Source organism: Leucopleurus acutus (assembly GCF_964270905.1).
Source record: "Leucopleurus acutus genome assembly, chromosome: 4".
Classification (NCBI taxonomy): domain Eukaryota; kingdom Metazoa; phylum Chordata; class Mammalia; order Artiodactyla; family Delphinidae; genus Leucopleurus; species Leucopleurus acutus.
The window spans coordinates 52,236,358-52,255,563 of NC_139146.1; the positions used below are offsets into that span (position 1 = coordinate 52,236,358).

Genomic DNA, 19,206 nt, shown 5'->3' on the forward strand with positions numbered 1-19,206 from the left:
TGGCGAGGCTCCCAGGTGGAGTGGGGAACAGGACTGGGTGTCGAAGGGAACCTGACCCGGGTCTGGAACGGGTCTCGGAGGGAGACCCGGTCCACGCACCGCTCTCCGCGCCCCGGGTCCACGCACCGCTCTCCGCGCCCCGGGTACCCGTCCCAGGTGCCGGGAGCGCCAAGGGTGCGGCGGCGAGGAAGAGACAAAACTAGCCGTGCCGCACCCGCCCGCGAGGTAGAGGTCCCCAGCCGCCCCCACCCGCGTCCCCGGGGCCCCGCGCAGAGGGGAGGACCCGGGCAGGGTCCGGCGCTCACCAGGTAGCAGAGCAGAAGCAGCGCGCAGGCAGGGCGCCCGCCGAGGCCCGGGGGGACGCCGCCACTCGGGGGGGCCATGGCTGCGGCCCGGGGGCCGGCCGCGAGCGGCAGGGGTTGTTGCTGCTGCTGCCGCCGTGGCCACTCGAGCCCCGCGCCGCGCCGCTTCATGGCGAGGCCGCCCGGATCCGGGCCGGAACAGGTCACCTGGTGCAGGGACCGGCCCCCGCCCGAGGCGCCACCTTCCCGCCCGCCCCCGGCCGGGCCGGCCGCTGCGCGCGGGGCCACCTGCCGCCGCCGCCGCCGCCGCCGCCGCCGCCTCCACTACCGCTCCCGCCGTCGCCGCCCCCGCAGCCCCAGCCGAGCGCCAGCTCCTCCCAGCCTCCCAGTCCCCGTCCCCTCCCTCCCCTCCGCTCCCGGCCCAGCCCGCCTCCCGGCCGCTCCCTCCGGCCCCCAGGCTTCCACCCCGGCCGGCAGCAGGCGCCCACGCAGGTGGGGACTGACCCGGGCCCCGCCCCCTGGCCACCGCCCCCCCCCGCGCTCCCGGCCAGACCCCCTTTCCCTTTCTTTCCTTTCCTTCTCCTTCCCCACCCCCCTTCCGCGCTCTTTCTCTCCGCGATCCCTCTCCCCGCCCTCCGCTTCCCTTTTTTCCTTCTCTACAATTCTCTCTCACCTCTCTTCCTAACCCTCTTTTTTCTTTTTTCACTTGCTTCCTTCACTCTCAATCCGTTTCCTCTCTCCACTCCCTCCTCTTCTCATTCTATTCCTCTCTTGCGCATCCTCTCTCTCCCACCCACTCCTTTGGCGGGTCCTGCAGCCTAGTTCCCGCCCGTGCAATGGGTTTTTGTTTGGTTGCTTTTTTGGCAAGGGCGCCATTCCCGTCGGGCACAGTGCGAGTGTGCCCCCGTGGAGTCGCGCCACGCAGTGGCCCAGCTTCCAGTCTTTAAGGGTGGATTTTGACCCCTACCAACCTCCACCTGTCCACCTGCAGGCGCGGGGCCTCCTCCCTGCGGGCACCGTTTTAGCCCGAGGTGCGCCGCACCCTGCCGGCTGGTTCGCTGCACGTTCTGGATGCTTCCCGAGGGTTTTGTGCCGGGCCGGCGCCACTGCCGCCGAGCTCTTTGTTTTAATTGTCCAGAGTATCGGCGCCCAAATCGCGTTTGTATTTGATTTGCATCCCTGTGCCCCGGCTTCCACTTTGGACCGAAAAGAAAATGAATTAATTAGGCCAATTCAGTTGTGCTCAAGCCCCAAGTGAAAGGCGTGAGGCTCTTGAAGTGTACAAACAGCTTTAAAAAAAAAAAAAAAAAACTCAGGCACATCCTCGGCCTTGGGGACACAGGTTGGAACTGTCTGCTCGGCGACCCAAATTCTGCTGCCAGGCCGAGGGGCCCGGCTGGACAGAGGGATCCCCAGCCCGCGCCAGCCCTGGCGCTCTAGAGAGACAGCGGCTGTGTCTAGCGACTCCGGTAATTGCTTGGGTCCGCGGCTGCTCTGAACCAGTTAACCCACCTTCGAAAGTTCTCAGAAGCTTCCCTTTGGCAATGGTGGATTTGTGCGGATTGGGACTAATAAAAGATTGGGAGTCTGAGAGGATACAGCCCTTTCCCAGTGGAGGTGTCACCATAGCAGGTCAAGTCCCGACAGGCGTCAGGAGAGGCTGGTGGTGAAGATAGGATGCCCAGGGTGGGGTTAGAACAGCTTTGGAATCGCCCGTGCCTGGATATGCCCTCAGCCATCTCAGTACAGCCCTGGCCACACTCAGCACCTCAGCTGAGTCATCTCTTACTTTTTCTAGGTCACCTAAGGACCGTGGCCCTGGGTCAGGCTCCTGGCTCCAAGTCACTTACTGCAAAGTCATGACTTATGTCAACTGTTCTCCAACTTCAGCGTGCATCCCCGTCACCAGGAGGGCGTGTTAAAACACACGTTGCTGGGCTAGAACTGCAGCTTCAGTTGGTCCTGGGGGGGCTTGAGAAGCTGCCTTGCTAACAAGCTGGGAGGTGATGCTGCCGCCAACCCAGAGACCCCATTTCCAGAGCCACTGGCTGATAAGAAAGGGTCACTCTGCTCCTCTCTCATCCACAGGCCACCACATTAAAGAATTTGAGGGTTTCTTTGACAATGCCTTGTCCCACTTCCACAGACCCGACGCTCTTAAAATTCTCCTGTGTGATATAGAAAACCATTCCATTTATTCTACTGAGTGTCCAAGGGGATAAAAGATCGGGTGGCTTTGTCCTAGATCGTGTCCATATTTTTTCTATCAGTATGGTAGACTAGACTTTTTAACGTGTGTGAAAGGAAAACTGTTCCAGTTCAGGAGAACAGGACTTCACAGTGTTTCTGGGGTTTCCACCTGTCTTCCTGGGCCTTCCTCTGGATTTTCTCTCCTCCTTCACTGCACCCGGTTTGGCCTGGTCTTCAGAGAACTGAGTCCCTCAGGTTGTTGATATTCAGGATTTATGGAATTGGAGTTTTCAAGCCTGTGAACTTTAAGGGTTTGAATTTACCTAACTATAGTCAATGTGGAGGTACCACTAGGGGCCTGGGCTGTTTTTAACCTGGTATAGCCAACGTCTCACTTATTCATCTTCTACTGTGTTCCTACCGTGTGTCTGACACCACCCCAGGCCCTGGGAATCCTAAGGAGCATCGGTCATGCAGAAAACTCACCAAAACACAATTCCATCCTTTAAAAGTGACTTTCACCTTGCTCTGTGGCCCAGGGCAGGGGGTGATGGGATTGACTAATTCTGTATTGCAGAGGGGTAGAGGAAGAGAAGGTCAGAATTTCTACTCACAGTGGAGTGTGAAATTTTTATCCAGAAGACAGAATCCGTTATTGCCCTTGCCTTCTCTCTAGATGTTTGTGTCGGTAATTTGAAGGTTGTGGTCTGATTTCAGAGGACCTTTTTTATTTCAAAACAGCCCCCTTTTCCATTGTCCTGTGGAAGGGCTTAAAATTCCACTATGACAATTCATCGGTTTGAATTAAGTTTTAATAGTCCACTGAAATGTGAAGGCCCCTGGGGAGAGTGTATTAATCTGGTATTGCTCATTACTGCTGAAGTATGTCAGTTCATCACGTGCCCTCTACAGAGACAGTGGAAGGTAAATGACAGCCACACCTGAACACGGGGAAGGACAAAGGCAACGGAGTCTGGAAGGAGGATGGCAGCCTCGCTTATCCAAGCTCCGTGGATGAGCATCCAGGACCTGGAGGGAAAGGGGCTGGGGAGAGTCTGCCTGCCTGGCTGGGCGCTGAATAACATCCAGTAGTTCTCAGACTCTGCAATGGTTAGAGATCAGAAAAATCTCAGGGACCAATGCAGTTGGCCAACTATTAACTTGCCAAGTAAAAATATTGAAGCCAAACCAACCAACGAAAAACAACCCCCCAATACACGATCTTCTATCAACATTATTTCATTAAAAAGACAGGGCATTTTTACCAGCAAAAAGTTGGGAAAGACCTAATATCATAATAAAAGACAGTCCTTTAAATTGAATATCATTTGCTTGTGAAAAACTCCTAACTTGTCTTGGTCTTATTTTGCTGTGGACGAGTAGCAACTTACCTTCAGATCAGTGCGGCCCTTTGCTGGGCGCTTGGAGACCACATTTCTAAATATTAAGGATGTGTAGGGTCAAGAGATCTGCTCTTACAGAGAGAGCTGACCTAGGGGTTACAGAGGTGGCGGGGAGGCCCTGCAGGAGGCCCTGCACAAACCTAGGGCCCCCAGCTCCAGGGAGCTCCCCTCATGACCTCAATTACAAACTTCAATATCTTGTGATAATCTTTAACGGAAAATAATCTGAAAAAAAAAATAACGAACACAATACTGTCAATCAACTATACTTCAATTTTAAAAAGCCACTAAATAGAACTATATACATATGAAAAAGAAAAACTCAATTGGTCGTTTCTCTCTGTCCCACCAAGCATTGCCTGTAGCCATTTAATCCTGCTTTATTTATTTTGTAGCTGGTTTGCTGGCCAGTTCTCCTCCTCAGATAGACTATAAGCTCCTTGCAAACGGGTGGTTTCTTAATCAGCTCTGTGTAATGCCTTCATGCCTTGTATAGAAAGTTCCTAGACAAATTCACTAAATAAAATTGAACCCCTCATCTTCCTCTTTCAATTTTTCTTCCATCCTCCCTTTCCTGTCCCTTTTTATCTTCCTTCCTCCTTTTCCTTTCTTATTCATTACTCTTCCCCCGATCTTTTTCCAAAAGAACAGTTTTTCCCCACAATCAGGGGTCTCTGGAACCCTGCAGCCTCTCCTCTCTTCCATCCCCAACTTCCTTCCTGCAATTTCTGATATTCAGAATATAGACTGAACTGCAACATTTGCCTTTTACATCAAAATAGAAGAGAAGAAAACAAAAATAGAAGGCAACATACTCCCATTCTGATTGGAAGACCATGGCTTTTTTTTCTGCCAAGGGTGACCTTCAAGATTCAGCTAAATCCTGCACACCGTTTTGGTTTTTTTTTTATTTTGTTGTTGCTGTTGTTGTTGCTGTTTTTTAAATTTATGGCCACACCGCGAGACACGTGGGATCTTAATTCCTCGACCAGGGGTTGAACCCGCGCCCCCTGCATTGGAAGGTGGAGTCTTAACCACTGGACTGCCGGGGAAGTCCACTGCACACTGTTCTTAATGTTCAGTACTTCTGTTTTTCTCATAACACCTATTCTTTACCTTCCCTACATCCCTTTTCTATCTCTGTTTTTCCTGTTGTTGTTTTTGTGTGTGTGTGTGTGGTATGCGGGCTCTTACTGCTGTGGCCTCTCCCGTTGCGGAGCACAGGCTCCGGACGCGCAGGCTCAGCAGCCATGGCTCACGGGCCCAGTCACTCTGCAGCATGTGGGATATTCCCGGACCGGGGCACGAACCCGTGTCCCCTGCATCGGCAGGCAGACTTTCAACCACTGCGCCACCAGGGAAGCCCATGTTCTTCCTGTTCTGCAATCTCCATATTGATCAATTACTTCCTACTTCTTCCTTCCTTAGAACATTCCACCAGATAGCATCCTCATGTCCTGGTCCCCAGACCTTGTCTTTCGAACCTCAGGTCTTTGACTCTGCAGACTTTCTTCCTATGGGCCCCAGAGCCCGCACTCTGAGAAGCTGTAGTGAAGAGGGGATGGTAGTTCGTGTGTCACCTCAGAATTTTTCTGTGGGAATTTGAAGGTGTATTTCTATGGGGATGGTGAAGGTCTTGGAATCACTTGGTCTGTAGCTCTGAAATGAGCTCTATTTCTGGGCCTGTCAGATGAAATGCTGTTGCTCCTAGTTATTTTTGGCTCTTTGCCCTTCTGAATAGGTGCATATTCAGCTCAATATTCCCCCAACCCTGAGCTAGGAAAAACAGGCAGCTTCCCTTAGCCAAGCCTCCTCCCTCCTGGGTCGGGAACACTTGTCCCCTTAAGCAGCAGCTGTCGTCTACTCTCTGGACTGCGCCCAGGATGTCTGTGCAGTGTCCAGGTGGGTAGTAGGGAAATCCACTCTCTGGCCACTGATGAAGAGCTGTGTGAGCCAAACATCCCTGGGCAGGTGCAGCCAGGTGTCCAGAGCCTCCCCACTCATACATAGGTCTGCATCCCGCCCTGTGTGGTATGGCTGCAAATCTTCTCCAGCATGTCCCTGGGGGAACCTGGGACGGAGGGGACATTTCAGGCTCAGTGAGCACAGAAATATTTGTACACTGGGGGTCTGAGGAAGGAAGGCGCCCTGGGATGCAGAAGGTCCATAGGTACAAGGATGTCTTCGGCTGCGTGTGTTGAGAAGAACGTGTGTGTGGAAAGCAGCAGAGTGGAGAGAAGCTGGACGTGCATGTGCAGATCTGCTTGGGATGGAGAGTGAAAGGAGAGAGCCACTGGGCACCAAAGGAGAGAATGTCAGTGTAAATAACTGCAGAGGGAGAGTGAGTGCACACTAAAGCTTGGGGAAAACAGCTTGTGTCGACAAGTCCTGACAATATTTTATAACTACATCTTGCAGCTGAAATCGTGATAGTCAGGCAATAACATTGACTTAGGGCTTTTAGTCTATCCAATAATATGCAATATCCAGCAAAGCAAAATGTCAGTATCAGCTGGGGCGCTTAGTATGGTCCATATAAAATCAAGAAAAGCATAAAGAAGAGAAAACGAGACCAGAGTCCTCTTAACAGCTACTTATCTCTACAGCTTTTCACTGAGAGATTTCTTTTTAAAGTTCTTATCAAGTATGACTTTGATGCATTAATTCATTTAATCCTCATGACAATCCTGAGAGGGAATAAGCACCAGTGTCATCAACAACCTCATTTTACAGATGAAGAAGCTGAGGCGTCTGGAAGATCCCAGCTCCACAGCTAGGAAGCAGCAGAGCCAGTTTGGATTCAGTTTTGCTCAAGGACTCATGCTCGCACCACTGCACTAAATTCCTGCTGGGAATGGGTGACGGAGACGCAAGCAGGTGTTGTGCAGCGTGTTGGGGAGTCACACCTGAGTTTTAGGCTTAGGGCTCTGTCTGGGCTTCACCCAGTGCTTGAGGACATAGATTGACATCTCAGACACCACTGTCCAGCGGTGCTGTCCCACCACTTCCAGCTGTGTGATGTTGGGCAAATCACGAATCCTTTTTGAAACCATCTCCACATCTGTAAAAATAAGGATCAAGTCACTGGATCTGCCCATTTACATGGTGTCGTGAAGGCCAGGTAGTATAGCACAGGTGGGTGCATTGTCAATTATCAAGCCCTAGACCAGAGTAAAGCATCATATAGATATTATTCATGCTCGCCTACTTCAAAAAAAGAAAAAAGGCTCGCAAAGAAAGATACATCCCTGAGAAGACCATGAAAAATAATAAAAGGTTAATAAATAGCTGTGGTAACATGTCTCCAAAGATGACCCTACCCAGGGACCACATCTCCCACTATAACCTTGCAGGGGAGGAATAAATCCCCCCAGTATGACCTCTGGAGGAAGCCAGTGGCCACGTGTGAACTACGACCACTGGCATGATGTGAGAAAGCCCAAGCTAGCCATCTGGAGGGAGACAGCCAGCCTCCAGCCATTCCGGCCCTCTCAGCCCAAGTGACACACCTGTGAATGAGCAAACCATCTTGCATGCTTACCCCAGTTGAGCTTTTAGATTACTCCAACTCCAGCCACCATCAGGCTGAAACTGCATAAGCATCTCCAAGCAAGAGCTGCCCAGCTGAGTCCTGTCAACTCACGGAACCAGGAAAGATAAAAATAGTTTTGAGTCACTAAGTTTGGGGGTTGTTTGGTCACAGCAATAGATAACTAAAGCAGTGCCCTAGGCTAATTCTAATGTTTTAACTGAACAGTAGAGTTGGCTTTGAGCTTCCTGGCATTCAAAGCAAAAAGGGAGCAGGGTGGATTATACGCACTTCTAATTGTCTTGAGGTACTATGATTTACTTGAATGGATAGTTCATCTGACCCATCTCCTTGCAGTCAAATCGTAATGAAAATTAAACTATCTTCCTTACATGAGAATCTCTCCTACCTGTACCAAAATTACAGTTGTGCAAATTCTATGATCTGCCTTGCTAGAGCAGACAGAAGAATTGCAATTGTCATTAACGAAAAAATGTCCCTTGCATCTGGCCCCAATCTTTCCGGATGGAACTCAAGCCCATTTGCTCTTGGTTGATTCTCAGCGCATCTTCTGCCTCCTGCATCATTCCCATCCCAACTTAAGTCACAAACGGGATCGGTGACTCCGGGGTCCTAAGCGGCCACAATTAATGATAAACATAGAAATGCTGAAAATAGTTGAAACCGAAGAAGATTCTATGATTTATTCAAACCTTCAGGAAAAATTACTATTCAGCCCAGAATTGAAATTTAGATTTGTGGTTCCTAATCAGCTAGAATGCAGTGCTTCCCTGGTGCTAACCCTCCAAAACGGGAAGGAAAAAAAAAAAAAAAAAGTAAAATATATACATGTGCTTGTGCCTTGTGTCCTTTAGAACCTGTGCTCTGAATAGTGCAGTGTTTAATGCCTTACTGGTGCTTATGAAAGCTTTTCTTCATTGAGTGACCTTCCAAGTCTATGATAATAAAAGACCTGAGATGAGTGTGAATCAGTGATTTCCATTCTCTCCAGTGTGGACTTGACAACTGGGACCAGCAGGCAATCAATGCCCGGAACATTCTGGGAAGTCTGGGTTAGCAGGTGGGGTATTTGAAGTGACCTCACTCACTTGGGACCTGAACTAGGCCCAGGCAGCCCTGTAAGGTAGTGAATCTTGTCTTTTGGGCCCTTGACCTCGTTTTCTATACTCTTCCCCTTCATTTGTCTTCACAGTTGGATTTCAGCGTCCTTACGTTGAAACTCTTTGTGGATAGCCTAATGGTTGGGAGAAGGGGCCAGACTCAAATCACAGCTGAGGTCCTTATCCTACATTTGCATATGCACTTTCTAATCATTAAGACATTTCATACATGTGTTTCAGTTCCTTGCGTCAACAATCCTGTGGAGTAAGTGGTTATGGGTTGAACTGTGTCCTCTGAAAAGACAGGCTGGAATCCTAATCCCTGGTACTTGCCGATACGAGTTTATTTGAAAATAAGGTCTTTGCAGATATAATCAAGTTAAGGTGAGATCATAGGATGGGCCCTAATCCAACATGACAGCTGTCTTTACAAGAAGATGGAAATTTGGACATAGCCATGCACAGAGGGATGACATCATGAAGACACAGAGGGAAGATGGCCATGTGAAGACAGAGGCAGAGATTGGAGTTTTTCTGCCATGAGCAGAGGAAGGGCTGGGACTACCAGAAACCGGAAGAGGCAAGGAAAGACCCTTGTCTAGAGGCTTCAGAGGGAGCAGGGCTTTGCCAGTGCCCCGATTTTGGACTTCTACCTTCTGGAACAGTAAGACAATAAATGTCTGTTGTTTCAAGCCACCCAGCTTGTGACATGTTCCGGCAGCCCTAGAAAACTAACATACAGGTGTTATCATTTTTCTTATGTTTTTAATCCAATGTCATTGGGTCCCTACTGTGAACCAGGCTCTGTGCTGAGCTCTGGAACCCAGACACAAGGCTATAGGTTAATACAGAGCAAATCAGAGCCCTCGAGACATCTGATGAATCCCCACGCGCGTTCCCGTGTGTCTCAGGCTCTCTCAGCCACCCCCCACCCACATGGTGTGTGCCTGTTCCCACAGCTGGCTGAGAGGTAGACAGTGCTGGCACTGGAAGTGACTTGGGAGATCTCCTGATCCATCTTCCTGGTTTTCCAGGTGTGCCCGCTAAGGTTCAGAGGGGTCTTGCCACCGGCAGAAAGGCAGCCTTGGACTCCACCACATCTTTGCATTCCCCGACTCTGATTAATTCATGTTGTGAATAACTTCAACAAACAACTAATGTTTGTCGAATGAACACTAAATTATTAATGACTGGTAAAGAGAGTGCGTTATACTTCCCAGAGGTATTTGAATGTGGAACAATGCCTTCACCCAGAGAAGGGAATTTCTGAGCGTGAGATGTGGGATGGGGGCGGTGTAGGCCAAGCAGGGCGGGGAGATTTGAGGGCAAGGGCAGAGTCCAAGGACAGAGCCTTTTGCCGATCCTTTATCTTAGATCCCTAAAGCAACTTCTGTGTCTGCTCAGGATAAGGCTGGCTGCCTTGAAGAGTTCTGGAAGTGGGCTGAGGAACAGCTGGGTCTCCTCCGTACTTTGAGAGGCCGTGCAGTGCTGTGACCAGTGCCCTCCTGGATGCAGAAGGAAGCACCGGCCTCATTACACGCATGTACCACGACTGCTGTTTTAAACTCCAATACTGCTGAACAATTCAGAAATAGATCCATTATAGGTCTGTTTTAGCCCCAGGGCTTTAACACAGGTCACTAGAAAATCCAAGATTGCACAGTAATTCAAACTGTCGAGAGGGATAGAAAAAAACTCTCTTCAGCACTTCCTCTCCCACCACCCCGCAGCATAACAGAGAGCACCTCTTCATTTCTGTAGTGCTTTGGAATAAATAGCTCTTACATTGAACTTGAAATCTAAATTTTTCTTCATCTATTAATTGATAAGAGAGCTCATTTTACCTCTCGTGCTCTGAAGTAAGATTACACTGTAAATAAACTGGGTCAGGTTTAGCAGGATGGATGTGAACTGTTCCCTAATTCCTTTTAATCTCTGGCAAAAGAATAACTAGGATTTGGACATCAACATTCAATAAGCAGTTATGTCGCCCCTTCAGACCCCATCTAAATTAGTCCATTGTTCCCTCAAAGAGAATCCAACGAACCGCCAAACTGTGCTCTTAAATTGCAATCTCCTCGTTTTGTTCTAGTCCCTGAGAGGAGCAGAGGCTGTAGGAGGGATTTGATTTGATTTATATTAATTTTTAGAGTATCAGGGATCTCTTGTTTTACTTGAAACGGATCAGGGAAAGGGGGTCAGTAAACAAGGTTTTCTCGAGTACTGATCGCTGCGCCGTGCACAGCACCTCAGGAGGCTGGTTTCTGATTTTCACAGTGCCTTAGAATCATTACCTAATTATTAATCTCACCCTAGAGTTCTGAGGAGCTTATGACTCCCGCTGAAGTTAACGAAGGCTTTTACCTATAGATCAGGCGCTAAATCATTGTGATTGACTTGAGTGCCCGCAAAATCTGGTAGGCACTGATAGAACTGGCAGAAGGGAAAAAGAATTAAACAGAAGGAAATTAAGAAGAGGAGAAAGAGAAGGTGCCGGGAAGGAGGAGGGTCAAGAAACCAAACCCAGACTGGAAATTCAAAACACCTCATTAGAAAAATGGGGCAGTTAAGGAAGAACTCACCAAGTAATCTGCTTAAACTTTAATTATTCATTTATATATATTTATGTGGCACACTTTCTCTAGGGAACCCAATGTGCTTTGCAAACACATTAAATAATTAACTCTCTCAAATCTGAGTGAAGTGGAGAGACAGCAAAATTACTCCAGGAAAGGCCAAGCGGGTTGGTGAGTGATGGCCAGATGTCTCGCTTTGAAAAGGCAAATCCACGTGGTACTCAGCAGAGGCCACAGAACACACGACTTCTTCTGGGGGCTGTTACTCTGGTGGTCTGTCCTAGCACCTTCCAGATTAAGCAGCTTTTGTTTATGTAGATAAATGATGCTAGAAGGACAGACAGACAGGCAGACACATAAATAGACATAAATTACTATAGAAATCCAGTATATTTGGGGAGAGGCTGTTATTAGAAGAAAGTCAAATGGAGAACATTAAAAAAAATACTGCTTTCAAAACGAAAATAAAAGGAAGTATTTCAAATCAAGAACATCGAATATGGCATTAAATAAAATGAAACTGCAAAGGCCAAACACCAAATGATGAGCCATAACATTTACTAGGTTGTGTTTAAACATATTTTGAGTTCCTAAAATTGCATCCTCACTGTACTGTTGACAGGACACACATTAAAAAATATACCTCTAGGGCTTCCCTGGTGGCGCAGTGGTTTAGAGTCCGCCTGCCGATGCAGGGGACACGGGTTCGTGCCCTGGGCCGGGAAGATCCCACATGCCGCGGAGTGGCTGGGCCTGTGAGCCATGGCCGCTGAGCCTGCGTGTCCAGAGAAGTAAAAATGTATTCGCCAAATCAGTGGAAGGCAAAAACAAACAAAAAACTTAGGAAATTAAAAAAAAAAAACAAAACTGAGAAGTGAAAGTGGCAGCTGGGTGGATGCAATGAGCATGACTGCAGAGTGAATAGGGCAGACACATGCCTTCGTGGGCTAACACCTCTTGGTCAATTACAGGAACAGATTCTGTTCATGGCATCTTAAAACTGGTAAATTGGAATCCACACACATAGGAGGACAGGCATGGTCTTTGGAGAGATCATGGTGATTAAAATCACAACATGTAATCATTCACTTAACTACCGCTGGGCAACACAGTGCCTAACAGCTAATGTTGAGATTTGGCCGGCTAACCTACAGGAAGTTTCAGTGTGGAGGAGATAGATGGTGATGAACAAGACAGGTTTTCATACCTTCTTTTTTTTTTTTTAATTTATTTATTTATTTTTGGCTGCGTTGGGTCTTCGTTGCTGCATGTGGGCTTTCTCTAGTTGCGGCGAGCGGGGGCTACTCTTTGTTGCGGTGCACAGGTTTCTCATTGTGGTGGCTTCTCTTGTTGCAGAGCACGGGCTCTAGGTGCGCGGGCTCAGTAGTTGTGGCACATGGGCTTAGTTTCTCCGATGCATGTGGGATCTTCCTGGACCAGGGCTCGAACCTGTGTCCCCTGCATTGGCAGGCGGATTCTTAACCCCTGTGCCACCAGGGAAGTCCCTTCATACCTTCTTAAAATGAAAGATGACCTTACCCCAAGCCCACTAGCAGGAATTTAAAATAAAAAAGAGTAGCGTGGTGAGTTGGAAGGGAAGAAACATTTTAAAAAACAAAGACAACCATCTTCTTGATCCCCAACTCCACCTGGAATCCTGACTGCTTTCAATTTTTATTTTATTTTACCTTTTTTAAAAAGGGGATTTATCTTCCTTGGTGTGTGGGATAGAATTTGTTCTCCCCCAATTCCCGGTCAAGGACCTTTGAGCAAGTCCCTTCACCCTTCTGAACAGGCTTTATTCATTGAAAATGATGCCAGGCACTCTCAGGATTGTTCTGAGGGGTAAATGAAATGGTGGCTGAGAAGTGCTTTGCAAACTACACAAATATGGGGTTATTTGTATCATTTTGGACAGAGATGAAGTCTACTGTTCAGGGCACACACTTCTGAGCGTCAGGAATAAAAACCTCCCAGGTCTCTCCCTCCCACCCTCTTCCTTAGACCAACATCCCATGCTGCTGCCCCTGGCATGTTCCAACATCATGGTCCGGTTTCAAAGATGTTGGTCTCACTTTTTTCGTTTTTAAGAATTTTATTTTATTATTTATTTACGGCTGCGTTGGGTCTTCGTCGCTGCGCACGGGCTTTCTCTAGTTGCGGCGAGCAGGGGCTACTCATTGCTGCGGTGCGCGGCCTTCTCACTGCGGTGGCTTCTCTTGTTGCGGAGCACCAGCTCTAGGCACACGGGCTTCAGTAGTTGTGGCACACGGGCTCAATAGTTGTGGCTGGCGGGCTTTAGAGCACAGGCTCAGTAGCTGTGGAGCACGGGCTTAGTTGCTCCGCAGCATGTGGGATCTTCCCCGACCAGGGCTCGAACCCGTGTGCCCTGCATTGGCAGGCGGATTCATAACCACTGTGCCACCAGAGAAGTCCCAATGTTGGTCTCATTTTTATGACTTGCTTTCCCCCTGGACTCACCCTAGTTTATGTGGTGAATTTCAACCTCAGGGAGCAGTCTTCAGCCTTTACATAAATGGACCAACATCTTCCTGCCTAACCCTCCTCCTTCCAGCAGCACAGACCACAGAACCAAACCAAACAAGCCCTGTCTCCGTATTCTTTCAGGGGCTGTAGATAAATTCTTCTTCCCCAAGATAAACGCGAAGCCCGCCTGGGGTGACTTTTGTCTAGGGCTTTCTGATATTCAGACCAACTAAGTTTTACTAACTCTAGTCACATTTTCAGTAGATATACCTTATAACTTCTAATCTAAAGTACCAAAAGCCTTTTCAAATCATGTAAGCCATTAAGGTATAATTAAGATGTATTATTAAGGCATTATTAATATTTTAGGTAATATTTTATTATCATTTACACTAGGAATCTATTCAAGGATATTTGCTATATACATAATACAGTTTGAATCTATTTTGTATATTACATATAGAAAACAAACAACTATATTAGAGACAAATTTAAACATCGTTCGTATATATGTTTATATATCTATGTATTTTATAAATACATGAAATAAGTTTATATTTGTCTATATCTAATCTCAACTCACCAGATTTAAATTTCGGGTGGTTGACAGGTACTTCCATGACATTTCTAAATCCTGCATCTCCAGTTATATAAAAGAAACATCTGCCTACATAACCGATTTAACAAAAATAGGCAAAACAAGGGGAAAGCCCAGGCAGCATCAAGGTGGGAAGTAACATTCCTTAAATGATAATGCCAGATCCCCCAACTGTGATCTCATTACAGCTCACAACACTGGGATGAGGAATTCAGTCACTGCTTTTATTTTTATTCTCGGAAAAAGGACAGTGGAGATCCAAGGAGATTTAGCCAATTTTCAAGGTCACTCACGTACAGCGCGGTAAAGAGGCTGAAAGCCAAACATCTTCAGTCTTCCTGGTTGCAGCAGTCCCAGCTGGACCGTGATGTCTGTTCCAACAAAGGACGGGGAGCGCTGCACCCCTGTCAGGGCACTTCACTCTCTTGGGAAATTTTACAAAGCTTTTCCAGTTCCTCCAGACTATGGGTAAACATCCAAATGATGGTATCACAGCTTTTAATATTCTCCCATCTCCCACCAAAACTGAGATGGGGAGAAATATTTAAAGTTTCAAGAGCACAGAAAGTGAACAACTGGTTCTTTTTTGTTGTTGTTGTTCCTCTACAAAGGAAGAAATGGCACAGGTGTTTTTGTACTCCCGACTTAAAATTAAAAAGTGGACTTGCAGAATCAAAAGCTCGACTTCCCTCAATGAATGGAAAGGTGTTTGCCCCTTAGCTGGGAGTTTCAAGTACAGTCATTTTCATATATGTGCTATGTGTCTAAATTGTTTGAGAAGTAAAAGGGATTTCACGTTGAAAATCTTCTGGCCACAGTCTATAGAAAAGTGTAAACATTGTTATATGAAAAAATCTTCAGATTATTGGCAATGAATATTCTTATCTCACAAAAGCCTCTATACCAGTGTATTAATTATGGGTCCTCTAGTAGAGTGGTTCAAAAGTGGGGACGGTGGGTGGACTTTACCTCCCAGGGGACATATGGTAGTGTCTGGAGACAGCTTAGCTTATCACAACCCGGGATGGGGGGATGTTTTGCTGTTGACATCTAGTGGGTGGAGGCCAGGGATGCTAGCAAACATGTGACAGTGCACAGGACAGTCCCACAGCAAAGTGTGATCCAGCCCCAAATGTCAACGGCGCCGAGGTTGAGAAACTCTACTTTTTGACAATTACATTTAACATTCAGGAAGTAGGTGCCCCTCCCCTTTCTTGCCCCGCCCAGAATTCTGCCTGAATTCTTATTGTTATTAATGTGTCTTAGCGTGCTCTGCTTTAGAATACTTTTCCAGATCTTTTGCTTCTCCAAATGTCGAATACTGGAGTCTGAAAATGCCATTTATGGTGTAAATTATGATTAGCATTATAAATGGGGTCAAGAATGGTTATATTTTGAATTTGTCTGCATTTAATCTCAGTTGTAAATGGAAGCTTCAGCACACAAAGGCCACACATTACCTTTCAGGGGAGAGATTATATCAGTTGGTTGGGTGCCTCGTGTTCTATTCAAGTTGAAACTGGGCTTCCCCGTCAGACTGTTACAGCTCAACAGGTTCCGATCTTCCAGCAGTAAGCACAGGCTTCCTGCCCAAATGGCTCCTTGTGCGTAGAGGGAGCAGATCCGGACCACTGGAGCATGGCCCTCCACCACCCCTGAGCATCCTCCCTATTATCCGCTCAGACCTGGGAGACCAGCCTGCCCGACAGCTAACAGCTGTCAGGGGACACCTGCAATTGAGTCAAGTTGATGCCCAGGGACTGTGTAAGGCAAGAACAAGAAGTTCAAAAACCCTCTTCCTCGCACGCCTCTGAGTCCCACCACTCACACTGTGAAATCGAATCTCTCCCTGTCCTTCGCCTATTCTTCTCCATGTGTCAACTTTGCTCTTAAGATAAGGACAAAGGGGGCTTCCCTGGTGGCGCAGTGGTTAAGAATCCGCCTGCCAATGCAGGGGACATGGGTTCGAGCCCTGGTCTGGGAAGATCCCACATGCTGCGGAGCAACAAAGCCCGTGAGCCACAACTACTGAGCCTGCGCTCTAGAGCCCACAAGCCGCAACTACTGAAGTCTGCGTGCCACAACTACTGAAGCCTGCGCACCCAGAGCCGCTGCTCTGCAACAAGAGAAACCACCACCATGAGAAGTCTGTGCACCGCAACAAAGTGTAGCCCCTGCTTGCCGCAACTAGAGAAAGCCCGCACGCAGCAACGAAGACCCAACGCAGACAAAAATTAATTAATTAATTAACTAATTTTTTTAAAAAGATAAGAACAAAACTCCTTTAGAGCCCACAAGGTCCTACCCACACCCTTTGCTCTCTCCACTCCTGCCACACTGGCCTTCATTCTAATCCTCATATAAGGCGTACTGTCCCACCACAGGGCCTTTGCACAAGGTGTTCTCATTTCCTCAAGCTCCCCTCCACTCCCCCCCCTTTACTTAGTTAATGTACCTGCTCCTTTAACCGACATCAGCTCAGCCTATCACTCTGTAAGAACTCTTCCCAGACCTCCATAAGTCAAACCCCTCTAACACACATTTCCACCGTACCTTGCTCTTCCTTCAGAGTACTCACTGTTGCAGTTTTACAACTCTTTGTGTAATTATTTGAATAATGTCTGGCTAGGACACATCATTGTACTCTGAGCACCAAGCACAACACCTGGCATATCATAGATGCTGGGGAAATATTTGTTGCCTGACTATTTAATTAAACAAATGGACAAATGAATGAAACAACAAATGAATGAATGAATGAGACTATCCTAAAATGTACAATCAGCAGCAAAGCCACAGGTGTGAAACTGTGTGTGTGCTTAGGTCCAGGTAACCATCTGGATTGTCAGTATTTGGTATTTAGGTTATTGCAAGAAGCAGAAGAGAAAACTTGCCTACAAAACAACTGAGAAAAAATTGTATACCTCACTTAGAGCGTCACTGAGTTAGAGAACAACTCCCACACTGTGCTTTAGAATGAAGCCAACATCCAGATTCTCATTGCAAAGTTGGCTCCCCTCGAATTCTCCTCTTCTCTTCCCTGATCCTGCTGCTTCCTAAAAGTGAAATATCCATCGCTGCACCATTACTTTACTTTTTTCTTTTTTTTTTTTGCTTTGTTAACCTTCCTTCTTCAGCTGTATGTTGTGCAATACCCAAGAGGCCAACAGTACCATGTGAGATATTTAAATACAACTTTGAGAAATGAGTCTGTCTTAGATATAAAAGCCTACAGTCACCATGATGAATATGACTGCAATGTTTAAAATCCCTAAATAAAGAGATGCAGAACTTTCTGCATATTCATTGCTGAAATGAATATTATATATGATTCCTGATTTTGTAAGCATTCAAACAAGGCAGGAGAAGGGAATGTGGATTTACTTATTTTTATCAATGAAAAGAAATGGCACTTGACCAAAGAAAGAATTGTTTCCTCTAGGATAAAGAGTGAGGTGTACGTGGAAGGCAATTCTGTGTATTAGTCTTTGAGCAAAGCTTTATTTTTAAATTATTGTGTCATTTTATGCACAGTCCCCAAATGCCTTGTCAGTGACAGCCACTCATTAAATTACTTAAACTATCATATAAAAATAAAGATGGAATTTAAGCTACACTGAGCCAGGCAGTCCATTAGCAGATCCTGACTGCTCCCCATGGGGTCCCAAGAATTCTTGCAGGTAACAGAGGTATATATTAAGGAAGTATATGGTCCGTTTCCTTGAAAGGACTTAGAGGCGAATCGAAGTGACAAACAGATGAACATGTGATTGAAATAAGATTATTCAGATAAGTACTGTCTTGGAAAAATAAAGTAAAGGTCAGCAGTGGATCCTCTTCACTTACAGAGGAGGGAAGCTGGTCCCTGAATATGAAACAGTTTGGTGAAAGGCTAGAAGGTCATGACTCTGGATAAAGAATCTCCAGGAGGTCAGCTTGGTTGAGCTCCTCCACGTTGGGACAGGTGAACCCACAGAATTAACTTGGTACATCTTCCGGAAGGGTCATTTTCCCTTTTTGGCAAAAAAGGTATCACATTTTTCAACATGGAAACAAACATGGCTATATCATGAGGAATAATTTTTTTTTAAAAAACCTATGAAAATGTGGAGTCACAAGAACTCTCACAGACTGAAGGTGGGCGTACAGATGGGTTCAGTCACTCTGGAAAACTGTTTGGGAGTATTGACTAAGTTGAAATATGCAAAACTCACCAACCAGAAGTCCATTTCTAGATATATACAATCCCAAATTCGTGCTCAGGTGCACCAACAGATATTTACAAGAATGTTCACGGAAGTATTAGTCATAATAACCAGCCTATCAGCGATGACATATATAGATACATTGTGGAATATTCACATAACGCACATGTGGCAATGAAAGTGCGTGAACTAGAACCACACAGAGCATCGTAGATGAATCTCACGTTGAGTGAAAAAGCCACATACACAGGAATAAAGAGCGTTCGATTCCATTTACATAAAATCCCCAAATAGGCAAAACCAACAATAGTAGTTGGTTTCCTTTGGGGTGAAGATAGTGAGGCACAAAGGGATAGGGGGGCTTCTGGGGGCATTTGTTTACCTGGTGGTCATACACCTTGTGATACCTCATTAAGCTGTCTATTTATGTTTTGTGTACTTTCTGGAATGCATGTTATACATATTTAATTTAATCATATTCCACCGATTAAAACTTTTTTCTTAAAGCATGTGACCCTTTGAAAATAAAAACACTAGCTTTCAGAGAAATATATTGCTTGTGGGTGGGACTACCTCCCACCCCCAGGGTCTCCAATTTGCTGAAGTATGTGTTCATCCTTTGTGATTAAGTTCAAGAGGTATTGGCAAGGGAGAGGGGTTATCATAGAAGACCTGGGAGCTGGAAGGTAGGTGGGAGTTGGCCAGATTCTGTTTCCTAGCCTTAGGGGGAAGTCCATCAGGGACACTGTCACCTGGGGACTGCCAAATGTAAGCATTAGACCAGGGTTACCTGAA

At 46.7% G+C, this 19,206-nt stretch overlaps 1 protein-coding gene across 2 annotated transcripts in view; it reads right to left on the bottom strand.

The window, feature by feature from the left end:
* The window catches only part of SEL1L3 (SEL1L family member 3), a gene marked incomplete at both ends in the record, with an annotated part of 96,458 nt that extends 95,280 nt beyond the window's left edge, over nt 1-1,178 (bottom strand). The window contains one exon of one of the 2 annotated variants that reach the window (XM_082837924.1): nt 1,122-1,178. In XM_082837924.1, the coding sequence (XP_082694050.1) occupies nt 1,122-1,178 (57 nt within the window). Of the gene's footprint in view, nt 1-305; nt 474-1,121 lie in introns of those variants that run through there. The other variant, XM_082837923.1, reaches the window with a different exon arrangement.
* Nucleotides 1,179-19,206: the final 18,028 nt, after the last annotated feature.